This window comes from Triplophysa dalaica, chromosome 9, assembly GCF_015846415.1.
Source record: "Triplophysa dalaica isolate WHDGS20190420 chromosome 9, ASM1584641v1, whole genome shotgun sequence".
Classification (NCBI taxonomy): Eukaryota; Metazoa; Chordata; class Actinopteri; order Cypriniformes; family Nemacheilidae; genus Triplophysa; species Triplophysa dalaica.
The window spans coordinates 17,139,874-17,159,664 of record NC_079550.1 but is presented as its reverse complement, the minus strand read 5'-3'; the positions used below and the strand labels follow the sequence as shown (position 1 = coordinate 17,159,664).

At 47.1% G+C, this 19,791-nt stretch overlaps 1 protein-coding gene across 1 annotated transcript; it reads right to left on the bottom strand.

The window, feature by feature from the left end:
- Window positions 1-131: 131 nt before the first annotated feature.
- Window positions 132-16,699, bottom strand: LOC130428175 (NXPE family member 3-like). The gene is made up of 7 exons (XM_056756037.1): window positions 16,397-16,699; window positions 1,874-2,296; window positions 1,387-1,802; window positions 1,201-1,265; window positions 886-1,089; window positions 435-772; window positions 132-326 (listed from the first exon to the last, which is right to left on the bottom strand). Exons 1-7 carry the CDS (start codon window positions 16,697-16,699, stop codon window positions 132-134), a joined length of 1,944 nt encoding a protein of 647 aa, XP_056612015.1.
- Window positions 16,700-19,791: the final 3,092 nt, after the last annotated feature.

Here is a 19,791-nt window from a genome sequence, read left to right as displayed (position 1 = left end):
TGCATACGTATTATATAAACAAATTTTTATGCATCATTTCAATTCCTCCATCATTCTCAGTTTCTGCCACTGTTTCCCATATCCTAAAAAGTAATCGTGTAACTTCAGGTTTTAGCCTCACGTTGAGAAATTCATTCAGGGCACATGAAAGAAAGAAAAATGTCCATCTCGTTTTTGATGATGACAGGACCTGGGTGAATGTTCTCTTTGCTGTAGTGACAGGCTGTCATTTGCCATACATCCAAAATATAAACACCAACATCCTGAAAAGCCCATCGCAGAACTCTGTCCAACTGAAGAGAATACCAGTCACTGCCAAACACATCCTATTAAAAATCAAAAAGGGCCAATTTATATACATTTACAACCATTCATAAAAAGGATCTTTGCAAGGGTTGTAACCTTGGGTGTTTTAGATTTTTTTTACTACTCACTTTATAGCCAGTCTTGACAGTTTTTATGATAACAGTAGTGGCGGGTGCTCGCTGTAATAAATCTACAACAGCTTTGCGGATTCTCAACACTCTGTGGGTGAAGTAATCCAGAGGGTATGTGGTGAAGTGTGGTCCCAGATTAAAGACAATAACAGTGTGAGGTCCTCCAGCCAAATCCTCAATCTCATTACTGATGTAGTGCAGATTAGCAACTTCAGTTTTCCGACACCTCAGAGGAATACCGTGAGCTCTCCAGTGTAAATCAATGTTGTTTCCCACGTCCACTGCTAGAAGAGGTCCTGCCTGATACTGTACATGTAGATTCATCTGCTTCAAACCTGCACAGAAAAATCATCTAATAATTATTTGACTTTTAGTTCAGGTTCAATAATAATCATTAAAACTAGCCTACAAACATTTAAGACATTTGTTTTTTGGTTTTTGATCTCACTTGGTACAGCTTTCAGAAAGAACTCAAACCACTGTCTCATGGTAGAATCTCCCATCATGTAGATGTGTTTGTCTTTCAGGCATTGTGTTGTTTTTTGGGGAGTAAATTGACGAGTTTTACACACAAAGGACGTCCACACATCATTCAGGTAAAAGCCAGCTGGAACTGGTGAGTGCAAACCAGGATGACATTTCTCTCTTACATCTGCAGGATTAAGTAAAACAGTGACTAAGTTAAATTTGTAAATTAATTTACATTAAATACAATTTTAAACATATATCATATAACATAAGGCCAACATACCAATTATTGTACTTTCATTAGAGGGAAGAATGTTGAGAAGGCTTTTTTGCCCATTTATACCTTTATTGGTTTGCTGCCTGGCAAAGAAATTTGAAATCATATTGTGTCCCCATTGTTTTATCATATTACACTAACTAATTAATGACCAAAATGTTAAATACAATGTTATTTAAAAAAAAAGGATTCAGTTATTCTCACATAAACGTTGCTTCTTTGGCAGTCACACGTTTCATATATCCTCCCATGGAGTGATACACACGGGCGCTGCAAGGCAAAGATTTGGGTTTCTTGCAGCGCCATTCTTCTCCACTACGAGAATCTTTGTATTCACAGCAGCTATCTCCTTTTCCCACCCTCTCCAGTCCATTCTTGTCCCACTTCACATTACACTTCACTGTTTCCTTTAGCCTGGTCCCATTTGGTCCTGGTCCTTCAAAATATCCATTAAAGAAAACTCTGTCAGAATCAGTGTCTCTGTGGTGCTTGAGGACCTGCACACCTTCACTGGAGTGGATCAGACGCACAGCCACCTGTGCTTGTCCCACCCACGGAAGGAGAAAACGTACAGAGTAAGAGCCGTTGAGCAAGTCCAGCACCTCTCCAAACACACTGGCCTGTGACACAAGAACATCTCAAACAACCATAAACTACATGAAGACGTATGTACTGTGTATGGATGCAGTACCTTTTTAGATGAGAACAGCTTGGCTTGAAAGAAATCCCCTCCATAAGGTTTGGGTTTATTTTTAAAATCTCTCGCATGGATCGTAACATAAATCTCCTCTCCTATTCGGTAGCTGTTTTTCAGGTTCTGAATGATGAATGTGGAGTGAGCTGAACTTGTACTCTTGGACACATCTGTGACTGATCGGTCTGGTCCAGCCCAGTAAAGCGCCTGCTGTAAACTGGAGTAATGTTCTGAGCTGATTCCAAATTCAGAATAAAATGAGCTTGTTAGTGACCCAGACTCTTCTGAAATGATTTCAATGACACTGTCAGCAGGTGAGGTGAAGGAGTTTGTGGAGTTGTGAAGTTTCCCAAAGTGCTGAAACAAAAGGCTTTGTGGAGGTTGCTTCTCTTTTTCTCTACCCATACAAGACCACATAACCTAAAAAGATAAAGAGCCGACAGTTGAGTCCTTCAAAAACTGAAACATGAAGTAAAGGAAACAAACAAGTAAGATGATGTGTGAATGTTGTCTTGACTAGTCGTGATAATTGATTTATACAATTACAATGTTCTGCATATGCTAAGGATTTTTTGGAAAGATGCATTGACGAGTTTCTCAACTTACCAAGAAAGAGGTCATTCCCAGACACAGACCAGTAAACAGCACCTTAAGACACGGTCTTTCTCTGTGAACTGTAAAATCGGTATGTTAGCACTTGATGAAAATCCCTAAGTTACATACGTTTTTCTTAAGTTAAGTAGCCTATTAAACAGATGCCTTCTGATCCCGAATTAAATAAGAATTAAATAACAAAACTGACCAGAATATTCAAGTTAAATCAAATTGGCTTACCAGTAACTTTGTAAAACATAGTAACTTTACCACGCCCACCATACACCATTTTATTGGTGGAGAGGAGACAGAGTTGCGAAGCCAATTAGTACATTTGGGGATGATTAGGAGGCCATGATGTATACAGGCGAATGGGCGTATTTGGATTCCGGGGTAACACCCCTAATCTAATTCCGATGTTGAATCAACGTTTACTATTCCGTCAGTATCGGAACATTTACTTCGGAAATAAAACATTGATTCTATTTAGAGATGTAATCAACATGACGTGTCTTGTCGGAATCATATCCCTATTTGGAAACTTGGTGGGAGGAGTTCTGTGATAGCACACGGCCTGTCTTAGGTGAGCCGCAGTTTAACTCCGAGGCAGGGGCGATTCTAGGATTTCAATATAAGGAGGGGTCAGCCTCCAATGAGGATATATATATAGAGAGAGCCACACTCTAATAACCACATATTGTATACATTACTAAAATAAATAATTAAGAAAGAATATGCTGAAAAGCATAAATACAAATTATTTTTATTCAAATGAATATCCCATTAATCGGTCAATCTGCAACATTTATATTTCAAAGTGACAACAACAGTCACAAATCCATAAAATAAAAAGTCACAATCAACTGCTGAATCATTATTTAGTAAGAATAACTAAATATGTTTCCCTGCCATTCATTCTGATTAGCACTAGCGCTGTCACTCTCTGCATGACTGCGTGTTCATCTATTACTTCCACAATATGTTTTCAATTAATGATAAAAATACTGAAGCGTCTGAAAAACGACATAGAGCTTCTTGGTAAACGTTTATTTCCTCGGAACTCAGAACAATGAATAACACTGCCGCACCGGGCTGAACTACAGTAACTCTTATTTGCCCGTCCTCTTTCCACAGCTGTCAAAACTCCCGTCGACTCTCTATAACTATAGCACATCATCATTAATGACACTTTCTGTGCGCTACAATATCATCTTGATCGTCGAAGTATGCCGTCATTGGTGTTTAGTGCTTTCCCAGATAGCACAATCCATCTGGCTTACGTCTATTTGACGTCTGCATTTACATGTTCAAGACATCTGCAATACATAGTTTGCTCATCTGTAAAACGTCTCGGAGACGTCTGAACCTCTGTAATAAGTCTGCTAAAGATCTGGAGATCTGCTGTGTAAAAACATATGCTACACATCTTAGAAAGAGCAGCTTTACATCAATTCTAAATCATAAACATCTTACAGACATCTTCTAGATGTCTATGTGACATCTGACAGCAGACATCTCCGAGACGTAACGCAGATGAGCAATCTTTGTATTGTAGATGTCTTGCAGATGTAAATGCAGACATCAAATAGTTGTATTGATTGGACCCCAGGTTGGCTGACTCCTGGCTCCAATTAGCTCTTGGAGAAGTCATTAGCCAAGGGTTTCACATACTTTTTCCACCATGCACTATGAATGTTTACATGTTGTGTTCAATAAAAACATGAAAACATATAATGTTTGTGCGGTGTTAGTTTAAGCAGACTGTGTTTCTCTATTGTTGTGACTAAGATGAAGATCAGAACACATTTTATGACCAATTTATGAAGAAATCCAAGTAAGCCCAAAGGGTTCACATACTTTTTCTTTCAACTGTATACTATTAAAGGGCTTGTAAAAACTCAGTACTCATTGAAATAAACAATTATTGTAAGAAAAAAATCTGTTTTATACATGGATACGTGTTATTTCCCTTTCATAAATCTTTAAAGACTGTGTTTATATTGTTGCATTAATGTTGATATGTACTAAATATTTTGACAAATGCTTACTGAGAACGGGCTAATGGATGTAATAAGTTTTATAATGTTTATTGTAGTAGAGTAGGCGGGGCGAGACCGTGGTTCGAGTCCGGTGAGTAATTGTGAATTAGCGCCAGCTGTGCGCACACCGGCCTCGAATCACGTAGGAGATGGGAGCATATAAAATGAACGAGCGACCGGACCGTCGAAGAGAGAGGACCGGGCCAGAACTTATGTTATGTTTGTATTTATATTATGTTTTGTTCGCCGGCGGTCGTCCGTGAGGGGCCGCCGGCTGTTATATTACTTTATTAAATGTTTAAATGTTTGCCGGTTCCCGACTCCTTCCTTCCCTTTTATTGAGATTTGTTACATTTATATCTTATCATAATTAGCAGTACTGGTACATTTGGTCGAGTTCGGTAACTTAAGTTTAATAAAAGTTGTGTTGAAGGAGAGACCGCGCGTAAACGGGACTGTGAACTAGGAAGAGTAGAATGGCGCTGCACCACGAGCGAGATGCTGCCGAGGATATTTCACTCAGGGAAAGTTAACTTGCTTCTAGCTTGCTTTCTATGGACAGTGATTTGCTGCCCACTGACAATCTTAAAGTGTTGAGTGGAAAAATATACTTTGAACTGTGCTGTGAGTTTGGGCCTGTATAGCTAATTTTAAGCCGAGTTAGCTTAGCTCGAACGCTGACAGCAAACCTTGCTCTACAACAAGACGCCGGTTTCTATGAGGAACATATCATCGGCATGACCGGAGTCTGCCGATATTGTGGATTACAACCTAGTCATCGTTTACTACGGAAGTGGTAGGATTGTGTTCACTCGCTCTCCGGAACGAGAGTATTGAAAATATCGACACCCAACAAACAAGCACGCCAACGTTTACGCTTGTTTTCTAATTAACAGATGTTACCATTCTTATCCCTAATGAGGGTGCTTTGGCATTGTGATTTCCACTGAATCGTTTTGTGATATTGTTTACTGTCACAGGTTCCAACAGGCTGCTGCCTTTTCTGCCTCCTTGCCAGGTTTTCTACAAAAACCCTCTTGTCTCTCTTTCACTCCTCTTCGCTTCTCTGTTCTTGTTTTTATAGGCCAGCCTGGCTTTTTCAATTAGTTTGGACTCGAGGTTCAGTAGCTTGGCTTTTAGTTGTTTCCTCTCCTCAATTTTCTGAGAAGTGTTGGCTGATATCCATTCCTTGGCCCCTCTTTGTTAAAAGCCAAGGATCTTTTGCTCTGTTCCAGACTATGTATTCTCAATAATATTCCATTTATGGTTAACAGTTGCCACTTTTGTTTCAGTTTTCAGTTTCTCAGTTCCAGCACAAATTCCTTGTTTTTCTTTGGATACTGCAGCTTTGCAATATCTAGCATCTTCTGCCATTGGTCTTGTGGCGCCATCTCTTCAATTTAAGTTTAATGGTGGCAAGGAGCAGGTAGTGGTCGCTGAAGGCATCTTATTATGATGTGATCAATTTGGTTGATTGTTCTATGGTCAGGTGATCTCCATTTCAGCTTGTGGATGATCGTGTGTGGGAAAATAGTTCCGCCAATGACAAGGCTGTTGTTCAGGCAGAAATAAACACGCCAGTTCGCCATTGTTGTTTCTCTTTCCATCCCCATATGTGCACACTGCCCTCTCGTAGTTGGAATTGTCAGTTCCCACTTTGGCATTCATGTCGCCAGTCATCGGAAGCATGCTGGATGGGGTACCTTATAGACTGCCCTTTGGAGCTGTTCGTACCAATCCTCTTAGAGTAGAGGCGCACTCTGATCAGTCTTTCGTTTACTGGTTCCCACTCCAGCATGTTTTAGCTTTATAGTACTCATCTTAACTTATGCAGGAATAATGTTTAAAAGCATCCAGAATAAATCAAAACTATATGCAGGACTAAATAATTTATGTAGCCACTCTCTCCAAAATTTTACTCTTTACATGATCGAGCAGCTTCTTGAAATTTCACCTTAAAGTAAGATTATTCAAAGCAGAAATTGAATCTTAGGGCATTTCTTGGTTGGTTTTATTATTTGGTCCACAATTTTTGTAATGTAAAAAATAAATTAGTATGTTGCCTGTTGCCATGATAACATTTTTGTCTACAAAAGTCATTTCAAATATTTAAACATACATCTTTAGATTAAAAGATTTTAAGATCATGAGAAACATTTCTGTCAAGTGTTTTACAACTTTTAAAGGGCAGTTTATTTATTGCCCTCCAAAATCATACATAAAAAATTATGCATTTAACAAATCATATTACAACTACTTTATGTTTCACAATATAAACCATGCAGAAGCACTCTTGAATATTATGATTTTAATGGCCTCTCTGGGTTTCTACTGGTAGTTTGTTGGTTTAAGCAGGTTTCATTTTATCTGGCAGATAGTAACCAGTGAAACACTTTTCAGTAGCTCATAGATCTTTTGTTGAAAGGATTCCATATACATTGTAAATTGAACGTGGCCCAAAACACACAATATTTTGTTATTGTTAAGCTGTGGAGTCTTTCAGGTTCCTTGGCTCCACTATCTCAAAGGACCTGAAGTGGGAGACCCACATAGGGCCCAACAAGGGTTGTTCTGTGTGCTTTCAATCCCTATCAGGTTTGCCTCGGGTACACAGTTGATCACAAGTGGACAAGAACGGATAGTCCAGACGGCGGAAAAGATCATTGGTGCTTTCTTTCTCACTCTTGTAAAGTGGAATCATGACAGACTTGATACACCCTGTACACAACATCTTTGAACTTTACCCTCTGGCGGTGCTTCAGATGGATTACTAGAGCATCAGGACATATTACTTTTAATACATTTGAATATTCACTCATTTTCAATCTAGTTTACATACAATATATTACTTCTATACAATTGTCTATTTACAATTGTATTTTATTGATACTTTTATATATTTTCTACTCTGTTTTATTATTAAGTGTCTGCTGATGCATTTGGATGTCTGCACTAGAAGCTTCAATTACCAAATAAAAAATCCCTGTATGCACAGGCACACTAGCAGTAAATTGCTTTCTTATTTAGACTTATTTTGCCCTACAAATGAATTGTTTAACTTTAATTAAGAATTTTTCTTTCAGCAGAGTCAAGAAAAAACTCATGGTAATCATGTCTGTTTGGTTATCATTTCTTTGTCAGTGATTAACTAAGTCTCTGAAAACAAATAACTAAAATATATATAACCAATTGCAATTGGTTTGTAAAACCACTGAGTTGCATACACACCATTCTAACCAGCAGATGTCAGCAGCTTGCGGTGTCCTGGCTGCACTGCACATGTGCACGTGTGATTATGTGTTTGACTTTATTTTTTTTATGACTTTCAATCTCATAATTATAATTTATTATCTAATAATTATTACTTTTTTATCTAGTAATTACGATTTTCTATCTCATAATTTCAATTTTATAATTATGACTTACAATCTTACATAATTGTGACTTTTTAGAGCCTGTTTTTTTTAATCAAGTGGTTGAAATGGGCTACCATAAAAAACACCTCATGCCAGCGTAAAATCCAAAAAATTTGCTACCTCCATATAAAACAGGAGTAACCCCTCCCCCATCCCAACCCTTACACCTAAGTTACTCAACCCCCCCCCCAATATTTTAAATATATGCACTATTTTTATACTATAACATTTAAAATACCTATAACCAACCAATATGGCTATCTTTGTTGCATAAACTGTAGATTTGTTGAGATGTTTGTAACTGTAATTTTAACGTGTCTACCATAGTTTTTTACCAAAATTGTGTTTACCAATAATAATTTAAACTAAATAGCATGAACTCAAATCAAGTAAATGTTACAGAAATACAATTTATTAGAAAACCCTCAAGATTTCAGCGTTTGCTTTCTAGATTATGGTGAACTCTCATTCCAAAATATGTAAGAATTATATGAGACATAAAGTGTTTCAAATAAATTTCCTGCTTAAAACAGCTTAAGATGAATGCTGTGATCAAACTTAATAAAGACTGACTTAAACTAGGCAATAACAACAGTTCCCTTTCTGTCGGTCTCTCGACGTTGTGGGGTGTGAGATTTATCTAAAAGTCCTTTTCAGGACTGACTGAGCATTCTCCAGCGCGGCTGTTCTCTTTGGTGCGGAAAGGAATGGATACGATCGCTGCATTAGGTGTGTGGGCGTCCAGCACACTGAAGCAGCGTTCGTTGACACATCTGCCCGCACTGCGGGTAGATTGTCATTCAGAAGTTGCGGTCACGGGTGGCTGTCTTCCTACGGGAACCAGCCACCATTTCGTCTGCTACCAGGGCTGTGACATCTGTGGCTACGGCCCTGATGACCACCCACGTTAGCAGCGTTAGTGATATGGGGAGCTCTGCGAACGTAAACCCGCCCGCTAAGTGCTCACGGGCCGATCGCACCCCGGTTCGCTTTTCTGAACGTTCCCCAACCGGCGGTGGCATACCGTCCGGATTCTCACGCACACACATCGAGAACGACATGTCCCGCTGTTCTCTTGGGTGCGGCAGGGGACTGACACAATCGCTGCATTAGGTGTGTGGGCGTCCAGCACACTGAAGCAGCGTTCCTTGACACATCTGCGCGCACTGCGGGCAGATTGTCATTCAGAAGTTGCGGTCACGGGTGGCTGTCTTCCTACGGGAACCAGCCACCATTTCGTCTGCTACCCGGGCGGTGACATCTGTGGCTACGGCCCCGATGACCACCCACGTTAGCAGCGTTAGTGATATGGGGAACTCTGCGAACGTAAACCGGGCCGATCGCACCCCGATTCGCTCTTCTGAACGTTCCCCAAACGGCGGTGGCATACCGTCCGGATTCTCACGCACACACATCGGGAACGATGTGTGACGTAGATGAGATGTCGCTCGCAGCATCGGAGGGAGACTGACATCCGACTCTGACGAATCCGAGCTCCACCCCCAGCGGTCGAGTTAGGAGGAAGCAGAAATGTCATTCATGCTAACCCGGGGTTCCGGAGGTGCATGAGGAGCTGTGTAAAACTGAAAACCGAAATGAAAAAATGAAAACCAGCTCCACCTCCCTTACTTCCCTCGATGGTGGGGCAGCCAAGGACTGCGTCGAGATCCCCCGAGTGGAACGTCCGCCCGCGGTGCACCTGTGCCGCGGACGGCTACCACCTGGGGGGAATCGGCCACGCCTACGGTCCAAAGCACGTAAGACTTCGGCATCACTGGTGTCGAGGGCTTGCGATGCCGCGGACCAGGCTGCCTCCTCTCTCTTCGCCATGGCCATCCTGCAGGTCCGCCAGGCCAAGGCGTTGAGAGAGCCCCACGAGGGTAAGGCCGACCTGGGTATAATGCAGGATCTCCGTGCCGCCGCTGACAGCGCTCTACGGGTGACTAAGGCGGCGGCACGGGCCCTGGGTCGGACGATGTCCACGGTAGTGGTCCAGGAGTGATACCAAGGAAGTCCGCTTTCTTGATGCACTCATCTCGCAGGGTGGGTTATTGGTAAAGACCGTCGAGGACTGCGCTCAGCAGTTTTTGACGGTGAAGCAGAGAGTGGCAATTAACCACATTTTTCTCACCGCGACTCGGCCGCCTGAAGGCCTCCGAGATCCCGCGTGACGTCTGCTTGCCTGCAACCCAGGACCCCTTCGACATCGATTCCGGTTCCTGTGCCCCCACAGGCGGCACCCCGGAAGCAGAGGTCGAGGGGGAAACCTCCGCCCCGTCAGCAAACTTCTCACGAGAAGGGACACTGACGGGAAGACTCCAGGGAGAACAACATCGGGCCCGAACCATCACAGCCACGGCTCTGATCGGTCGGCACGTGACGACTCCTGCCTCGTCACCAAAGCCGGGCCCTTTTCAGGGCCTGGCGCCCACTTACTCACAGAGTTTTTCGGTCTCCCCGGGTGTACTTGCAGCCGATCCCACACTCCGCTGGACTGTGCTCGGCGAACCGACCTCACGCCCTGGCGAGGCATGAGGTCGTACACATACGACAGTTGTCACCACTCTCAAACCGACAGTGCGTGCCATTGTCCCGCCAGGCAGGTAAAAAGGCGACGAACCACCCCCCGTGGAAATGATGAAGCAGACTGCCCCTTTGGTCACCCTGTACAGTCCCTGGGAGCTCAAGAGCTGCCCACACTGTCTCGCTGGCTAATGCGGGTGGTCCGTCTTGGTAACTCGATCCAGTTTCCCAGAGACTTCTGGCAAAACAGGCATCGAGTTCGTCCAAAATCAAGACGTTCAGTGGGTCACAACCTGCACTTCATCATTCCCTAGAAAGACGGTGGGTTGCCATAGGTCTGCGTACCCTGAACAAGCACCTTCACGAGTTGCCGTTCAGATGCTCACGCAGAGGCGCATCCTGACATCTATCAGGTGTCAGGATTGGTTTGTGGCAATCGACCTGAAGGACGCTTACTCTAACGTCTCGATCCCCTCGACACTGCCCTGTTCCCATGGTTCGAGTTCGAGGGGTGGGCATATCAGTACAGAGTCCTCCCTTTCGGTCTGTCCCTGAACTATCTCGACGACTGGCAAACACTCGTGAGATCTGTTCTATACACAGAGGGACCTGGTGCTCCGGCATCTAGATCGATTGGGATTTCAGGTCAACCGAGAAAAGAGCAAACTCTCCCCAGTGCAGAGCATCCTCTTTCTCGGTATGGAACCAAACTCTGTCACCATGACGGCACAGCTGTCCGCAGCACGTGCCCAGTCAGTGTTGGAACTGGAGGCTCCTGGGACACATGGCATCCTCCGCGGGGGTAAGACCCCTCGGGCTGATGCACATGAGACCGCTTCAACACTGGCCACAGAGTCAAGTTCCGAGGACAGCGTGGCACACCGGCAGCAGGCGCATGGTGATGACGGCCTGCTGCCGACGCACCCTAACCCCTTGGTCTTCCATGACCTTCCTCCGGGCGGGGGTTCCCCTCGGGCAGGTTACGAAGCACGTCGTGGTGACGACGGACGCCTCGCTGCAGGGGTGGGGTGCAGTGTGCAACGGGCACGCAGACGCGGGGCGCTGGACGGGCCCCCGTCTGCGCTGTGCAATTGCTTAGAGTGGTGTACGCTCACGGTAACTAACACAACTTGCCCGACGCCTCCTCCTGTGGAGTTAGCAGGTGATCCGCTCCCTGCGGGCCAAACAACATCCCAGGCAGACTGAACCAGACAGCCGACACGCTCTCTCGTCAGTATACGCCTTGCGGAGAGTGGCGACTCCACCCCCGGTCCAGCTCATTTTGGGTGTTGTTCGGACAGGCACAGATAGACCTCTTTGGCTCCCATGACACCACCCATTGTCTGCTTTGGTACTCCCTGACCGAGGCCTCCCTCGGCACGGATGCCCTGGCGCACAGCTGACCACGGGACGGGCGGAAGCACACCTCCCCCCCCAGGAGCCTCCTTGCACAAACACTGTGCAAGGTCAGGGAAGAGGAGCACCAAGTGTATTGGTTACACCACACTTGTCTAACCGCACTTGGCTTCAGAGTTGATGCTCTGAACAGCGACTCCCACTGAACCATTCCCCTGACAGAGGACCTGCTCTCTCAGGGGAAGGACACGTTCTGGCATCCCAGATCAGACCTCTGGAACACCCATGTCTGGTCTCTAGACAGGACGAGAAAATCCTGAGATGGCTACTCCCCCTCTATGGCTGAGACCATCACCCAGGCTAGGGCCCCATCTACTAGGTGGTCACACGCCTCTAGACGGCGCCTCTTCTCGTCCTGGTGTCTCTCTCTCTCAACGAGAAAAGACCCACTGAGGTGCTTGATCAGGATTGTGTTCCCCTTCTCACGAGACTGGAGACTAACATCTCCCCTCCAAACTGAAGTGTATGTAGTCGCTATCGCCACTCATCACGACTCAGTTGATGGAAAGTTTCTAGGGCAACTCGACCTGATCACCAGGTTCCTAACGGGCGCGAGAGGGCGGATTCCGCCTCATCTCCGCTCCATACCCTCTTGGGAGCCCCTCAGAGGTTCCGATCTTCCTCACCTGAGTAAGACAGCCCTCCTGTTGGTGCTCGCTTCCGTCAAGAGGGTAGGGGACCTCCAAGCATTCTCTGTGTCCCCGGATTGCCTTAAATTCGGCCCTGGTAATTCTCACGTTATCTTGAGACCCAGGCCCGGATACGTGCCCAAAGTTCCCACTTCTCCCTTCAAGGACCAAGTGGTGGACTTGCAGGCGCTCCCCACTGGGGAGGAAGACCCAACCCCATCCGTGTTGTGTCCTGGACCGCACGCAGAGCTTCAGTAGCTCTGACCAGCTCCTTGTTTGTGTTGGAGGACAGCAGAAGGGGAAGGCTGTCTCCAAGCAGAGTCTGGCGCACTGGGTCGTGAATGCCGTTACGACGGCATTTCGATCTCAGAATCTCCCATGCCCATTGGCAGTGAGGGCTCACTCCACCGGAGTTTAGCCACCTCCTGGGCACTGGCAGAAGCACCTCTCTAGCAGACATCTGTAGAGCTACGGGTTGGGCTACGCCCAAACACCTTCGCAAGGGTTAACAACCTTCGCGTAAACCCGGTGTCAGCCCACGTCCTGCGTGGCGACATGTAGGACTGGCATCCGGGGGGGGCGTATGCCTGCGAAAGCACATTCCCACCCTCCAAGAGGTTGGGTCAGTGTGCTATCTACCCTTTTCTTCTTACCCAAACACATGGCTAAGAGAATTGGTACCTCACCAACCTTCCTTCTTACCCAGACACTGGTTAAGAACAGGCATTCCATCCATCACTAAGCAAGCACCTCCTGGGGATTGGCTGGGCAGAGCAGCCTTCCCCCTTAGGCCGGGAAACCTTATGACCTATCACAGATAGTTCTAACCAGACCTGTGCTATCGGACGCAGTAACACCCCCACCGTGGGCTGTTCCGTCTGTTATACCCTCATGACAATGGTTCCCACACATGGTAACCCATGAGCTTCCCCAGGTGGACCTCCACCTCGCGGTACTACCCAGTCCGCCCGTTCCATGCGTTCTCCTCCAAGGACGAGACCATATCATATCTCCACCATATTCCTCCCCACGGGTAGGAGGTGGCCTCTGCAGCGCTTCTCTGATTAAGAGTTGCGCTTTTCCCGGTGTAAACCCGAGCCGGACAGCCTCTCGCCTGTAGAGAGCTAAGGCCCCGTCCGTGAAAGGTTACCGGTCAGGGCTGTACCCATCTTTCTCCCAGAAAGCTCTGGAACCCCCCGACCACCACACTGGAAGGTTACAAGTTTCACGAAAGCGTCGAGCTGACACGCCCAGGCTTGTTACCGTTGCTTCGCTGAGATTGTGACGCGATACAGCGTTTGTGGCGTTTTCCATAGATAACCCCATCTGTCGTTCTCGACACAACGTCGAGAAACCGACAGAAAGGGAACGTCTTGGTTACGTATGTAACCTCAGTTCCCTGATGGAGGGAACGAGACGTTGTGTCCCTTATGCCACAAACACGTATCGTATTCTGCTGCAGTCGTGAGAGGATCTCAGGCTCTTCAGAACAAGAGGTAAATGAATGCTGCACGCCGGCTTCATTTTATACCGGATATCCGGGGGCGGAGCCCGGCATGCAAATTTCATTCGCCAAATTTCATTGGCCTTTTCTATAGTAGTCAGAGTTGATTGGTTCTCAAGGGCGAACCCCATCTGTCGTTCTCGACACAACGTCGAGAGACCGACAGAAAGGGAACTGAGGTTACACACGTAACCAAGACGTTTCATATAATTTCAGGAAAAACACAAATCTACAATCTTTAGAAATGGGCAAATGTACACGGATTCATTGCTATATGGTATTTTAACTGATCATACAAGCATCCTGTCAGATTCCAGGGAAATCAGAGTTCAAGGCATTGGTCTCAAATCATCTTTATGTCCGTCAAGACTGACGTAACATATAGTATGCAGTTTGATTTTAATACAATGCTACATCATTATCATGTCCTTTTCGCAGATGTGCCTAATAACATCAACATTTCTTCACAATATCAGACAGCAGTATTTGTAAGACGCTTTAAAAATCACATGTTGACATTTCGCTCTGTCACTTTACTCTACAGCAACCTAAACTCACTCCAGCATGATATCACATTGCGTTTTATTGTAAATGTAAAATGAAGGTACGTGGGATGCACATATTGGATTTGACCAATTAAGAAATAACTGATATTTAATGAACAGCTGATAAGTGTCACAATCAAAAGTGAACTACAATTATTATTTAAAGGGTGTTACAAATGTCTCTAAAATAAAACGTACAACTGCACTAGCGTTTTACTTCAAAAGTTCAAAATAACTAGCTTTCCTTAGTGTCATAGAATAATGTCATGATAACTCATGGCAAGAACCCAATGGCAGGCAGACACAGGACGAGACGAGATGGTACGGGGTTAAAAGATTTATTAAACAATAACAAGACTATAAAACACAAAACAAAACCCACGCGGGGGAAAACAGGACCGAAATATATAAACTTTAACAGGAAACACTGACTAACTAAGACTACAAAAGTAACACTGGAAATACAAACACTAAACTAACACTTACTCTGACACGGGGAACAGGAACAAGGTAAGACGAAATATATACATGAACCTGAACAGCATAAAGACGAGGTAAGACTTGCAGCAAACAGCAAACAGGAATCACAATGAACGCGCAACGAGACAAAGAAACATGAGGACTCTTTATAGGGGAAACAAACAGAGGATGGTAACGAGCAACAGGTGCTGGGGATTAGCACTCAGGGAAAGCTGACGAGAAGAGAGAGGGGCGGGGCCAGAGACCAGACACGGAGAGAGAAGAAATCGTCTCTCTCCCACATGAAACGTCTCGGGTTACTTGGCTGTAACCCTGTTCACTGAAAAAGCGGGAACGAGACGCTGCGTTTCAAACGCTATGGGAGAACAGTCTTGTTCGACCGGTTGTGAAGCACGTGTGTCAAACACGGCAAAAATTATTTTGGCTTTAAATAACCTCGGCAGGTGACGTGGCTAATTACACCCGCACCTGCCGGTTATAAATACGCGTGAATGCGGACGCGTCATCAGGTTCCAACTTTGTCTGAAAGGACGTCCGGGCACGCCTACAGTGCGGCATTGAGGCGCAGCATCTCGTTCCTGCTTTTTCAGGGAACAGGGTTACAGCCAAGTAACCCGAGACGTTCCCTATCAAAAGCTACACTCGATGCTGCGTTTCAAACGCTATGGGAACGAGAATACCAACGCCGCCGCACTGGAAGTGTCTGGACCCCCCAAGGTTGTGTGACGTGTGTGCACAATCCGAGAGGAGGACTCAGGCACGACTCTGGGATGTAGACTCCAGGACACGTGAGCCGGGAGTGGCATGGAGATCCAGACTATAAAATCTAACAAATGTGTGCGGAGAGGACCAGCTCGCCGCATCACACACTTGCTGCAAGGGGACTCCTCTTGCTAAGGCCATGGAAGAAGAAAGCCCCCTTGTGGAATGAGCTCTGACTCCTAGAGGTGAAGCTTGACCGCGCGCCTCATAGGCCAGAGCAATAGCATCCCTCACCCAATGTGACATTGTTTGCTTGGTAGCAGCCGCCCCTTTGTTGCGGCCCCCATAGCATATAAAAAGTTGCTCTGATTTACGCCACTGGCTTGTGCGGTGGACGTAAGTCTGAAGAGCACGTACTGGACACAGTAGGTGTAATCTTTCCTGCTCCGACGTCGTGAACGGCGGAGGGCAAAAGGCCTCAAGAATAACCGGATGCACGTTGGAGAACGGAACCTTAGGAAGATAACTTGGGTGAGGATGCAGAATAGCTTTGACCATCGCAGGGGCAAAATTTAAACAGGACGGCGAGGTTGAAAGCGCCTGCAAATCTCCGATTCTCTTAAGAGAGGTGATTGCCATTAGAAAAACCATTTTAAAGGTCAGAAGCCTGACAGGCGCTGATTCCAAGGGTTCGAAGGGGGCGCTAAGTAGACCCTCGAGCACTGTCGCCAAGTCCCATGGAGGGACTGTCCTTCTAGAAGGAGGCATCAGTCGCCTCGCCCCTCGAATAAAGCGGACAACTAAAGGGTGCTTTCCCACAGTAACCCCTTCAATCAGGGCGTGGCAGGCCGAAATGGCGGCCACGTAAACCCTGAGAGTACCAGGGCTTATCCCTGAGGACAGTTTCTCTTGCAGAAATTCCAACACTGAACTATCTGACAGTGAATTGGGTCTGCATGGTGCGCAAGGCACCATCTCTCAAAAACGCTCCATCTAAGGGCGTAGCACCTTCTAGTGGAGGGAGCCCTGGCACTTAGAATAGTCTCCACTACATCAGGCGGGAGCCCAGTGCCTTTCAGCTGGTGCCCTTCAGGGGCCTAACATGGAGGTTCCAGAGCTCGGGACGAGGATGAAACACTGTCCCCTGTGCCTGAGATAAAAGATCTCTCCTTACTGGGATCGTCCAAGGAGAGCCATCTAGGAGGGATACTAGGTCCGAGAGCCAGATTCTGGTTGGCCAACGGGGAGCTATCAATAAGAGGCGAGACCCCTGTTGACGGACCTTCGCCAGGACTCCGGGGAGCAGAGCTGTCGGAGGAAATGCGTAAAGATGCAGACTGGGCCACGTATGGGCCATCGCGTCCAGACCCAGGGGAGCTGGATGAGTCAGAGAGAAGAAGATGGGACATTGTGCTGTCTCCTGTGTAGCAACGAGGTCCACCTCTGCTTCGTAAAATCTTTCCCAGATTTGTTTGGCTACTTCGGGGTGGAGTTTCCATTCCCCGTTTGTCAGAGCTTGTCTGGACAGCAAGTCTGCTCCCACATTCATATGCCCCGGGATGTAAATTGCTCGGAGGGACAGAAATTTGCCCTCTGCCCAGGGTAGAATCTGCTGGGCCAATTTGTTCAGGTAAGGCGACCGCAGTCCGCCCTGGTGATTTATGTACGAGACTACTGAAGTGTTGTCCACCCGCACTAGGACATGGTAGCCTCGCAACTGCCGGAGGAAGTATTTCAGGGCCCGAAATACAGCCATCATTTCGAGGCAATTGATGTGCCAATCGAGAAGATGACCTCTCCAGATCCCTTGGGCTGGACGGCCATTTAAGACCGCACCCCAACCCGTGAGGGATGCGTCTGTCGTTAGCATCTTGCGACGACAACACGGACCGAGAGTGGGAGCTAAAGTCAGAAACCGAGGTCTGAACCACATAGAAAGGGTGCGAAGCCCCTGCGTCACCCTTATATGCCTCTGGGGGTTGGCCCTTGGATGAAACCCCCTGGCTCTGAGCCACAACTGAAACGGTCTCATATGCAGAAGGAGGCCCAGAGGTATCACTGTGGAAGCCGCCATGAGACCTAGAACCCTCTGAAAGTAATGATTTGTCACTTTCTGGCCTAACCTGATGCTCCTCAGGGTGTTTTGTACGGACTCGACACGTGCCGGAGACAGTTGTGCCTGCATTTCGATCGAGTCCCATATGACCCCGAGATACGTTGTATTTTGCGTAGGGGAAAGAACGCTCTTTTTGACGTTGAGTCTCAACCCTAGAGCTTTTAGATGAGCTAGGACGACATCCCGATGTCGAAGCGCTAGCTCTCGAGACTGAGCTAAAATCAGCCAGTCGTCTATGTAATTCAAAATGCGGATGCCCCGGAGTCGCAAAGGAGCCAGAGCTGCATCCATGCATTTTGTGTATGTCCGGGGTGACAAGGCTAGGCCGAATGGAAGAACCCGGTACTGGTAAGCTTCGCCCCCGAAAGCAAACCTCAGGAATCTTCTGTGTTGTGGCAAGATCTCTATGTGAAAGTATGCGTCTTTGAGATCGATCGTCCCTAACCAGTCGTGACACTGAATTTGAGACACAATCATCTTGATTGTCAACATTTTGAACTTGAGTGTCTTCAAGTAGCGGTTCAATCCGCGAAGATCTAGAATTGGACGCAACCCCCGATCCTTCTTGGGGACTAGAAAATACCGGCTGTAATAGCCTGATTCTCTGTCTGATAGGGGAACATGTTCTATGGCCCCTTTTTCCAGCAGACCTTGTAATTCTTGTGTCAACAGATGCACTCGCTCTGGTTGCACGGAAGTGGAGACCACGCCGTTGAAACACGGAGGGCGATATGCAAATTGAATTCTGTAGCCTTTGGTTACAGTCCTTTCTACCCATGGAGAGATACCTGGCAGTAGTTTCCACGCTGCCAGATTCTCTGAAAGGGGTCTCAATGTCAACACTTCGTCCTGTTGGGGGGATGCCAGACATTCGGTGCCCTGCAGTATGGCAGGAGACGACCGAATATTTAGCATTTTTGAGCCCGCTAATCCCCGAAAGGTTGGTAGCTGCGGGGATTGCAAAGCGGCCCTGTGAGGGTACCGAAGAGGAGCCTCTAGTTTCTCTTGGAATTCTGGGCACCCGTCCCCGGGGGGGCACACCCCCACAGTCCCGGCCACACATGTCTCAGGGTTTCTTCTTTTTCGAAGAAATAAAGCGCCTCAGGTCCGGACCTCCCGATGCGGCCTGAGGGGCACGGTGGGCCGTTCCCCTGCCTCTGCGAGGGGGGGCGCGACTCGCCACACTCTCCCTGAGGATCTCACGTCTCAGGTAGACCGGACCCACCCGAGACTGTGTGGCTGGCCGAGACTGGGGAAATGATCCAGAGTGGGTGGCCGACACTCCAGACGCATGTGCACGGCGGGGTAGGTATTTGACGAATGCCTCCTCGTGTCGTCTCGCCTCCCGGAACCTGGTGACAACGGTATTAACCGAATCCCCAAACAGTCCAGAAGGCGAGATCGGGGCATCAAGGAGGAAGGCTCTGTCCCTGTCCTTGATGCCTGTGAGGTTCAACCACAGGTGCCTCTCCGCAGTAACCAAAGCAGCCATGGACCGGCCGATGGCACGGGCCGTCTGCTTGGTTGCACGGAGAGACAAATCAGTGGCGCAGCGTAGGTCTGAAAATGCTGGTGCTGACATCATCCAGTAGGTCAGCCTGGTACGCCTGCAGAACCGCCATGGTGTGCAGGGCAGCACCAGCCTGACCCGCTGCCTGAAAAGCCTTTCCCACCAGCGCAAATGTAACTCTGCAAGGCTTGGTGGGAAGAGAAGGCTTTTTCAGGGATGACGATGTCCCAGGGGAGAGATAGCTAGCCAGCGTCTCTTCCACCCTGGGCATCGCAGTGTATCCCCGTGTCTTCGCACCAACGATGGTCGAATAAATCGACGTCGATGGCACAAAAACACGGGAGGAGTGAGGTTTCTGCCATGAGCGAGATAGCTCGCCATGGAGATCCTCAAAGAAAGGGAGAGCCCTATTCTGGGGCTCCTCCCTCCGGCCACCCGACA

Bases quoted from the DNA above. Each gene is read 5' to 3' on its own strand.
- LOC130428175 (XM_056756037.1), bottom strand. From the start codon at position 16,699: ATGGTGCCTTGCGCACCATGCAGACCCAATTCACTGTCAGATAGTTCA. The intron at 1,090-1,200 runs GTACAATAATTG...TTAATCCTGCAG, and splicing joins CATTCTTCCCTCTAATGAAA to ATGTAAGAGAGAAATGTCAT. The intron at 773-885 runs GTGAGATCAAAA...TTTTCTGTGCAG, and splicing joins CTTTCTGAAAGCTGTACCAA to GTTTGAAGCAGATGAATCTA.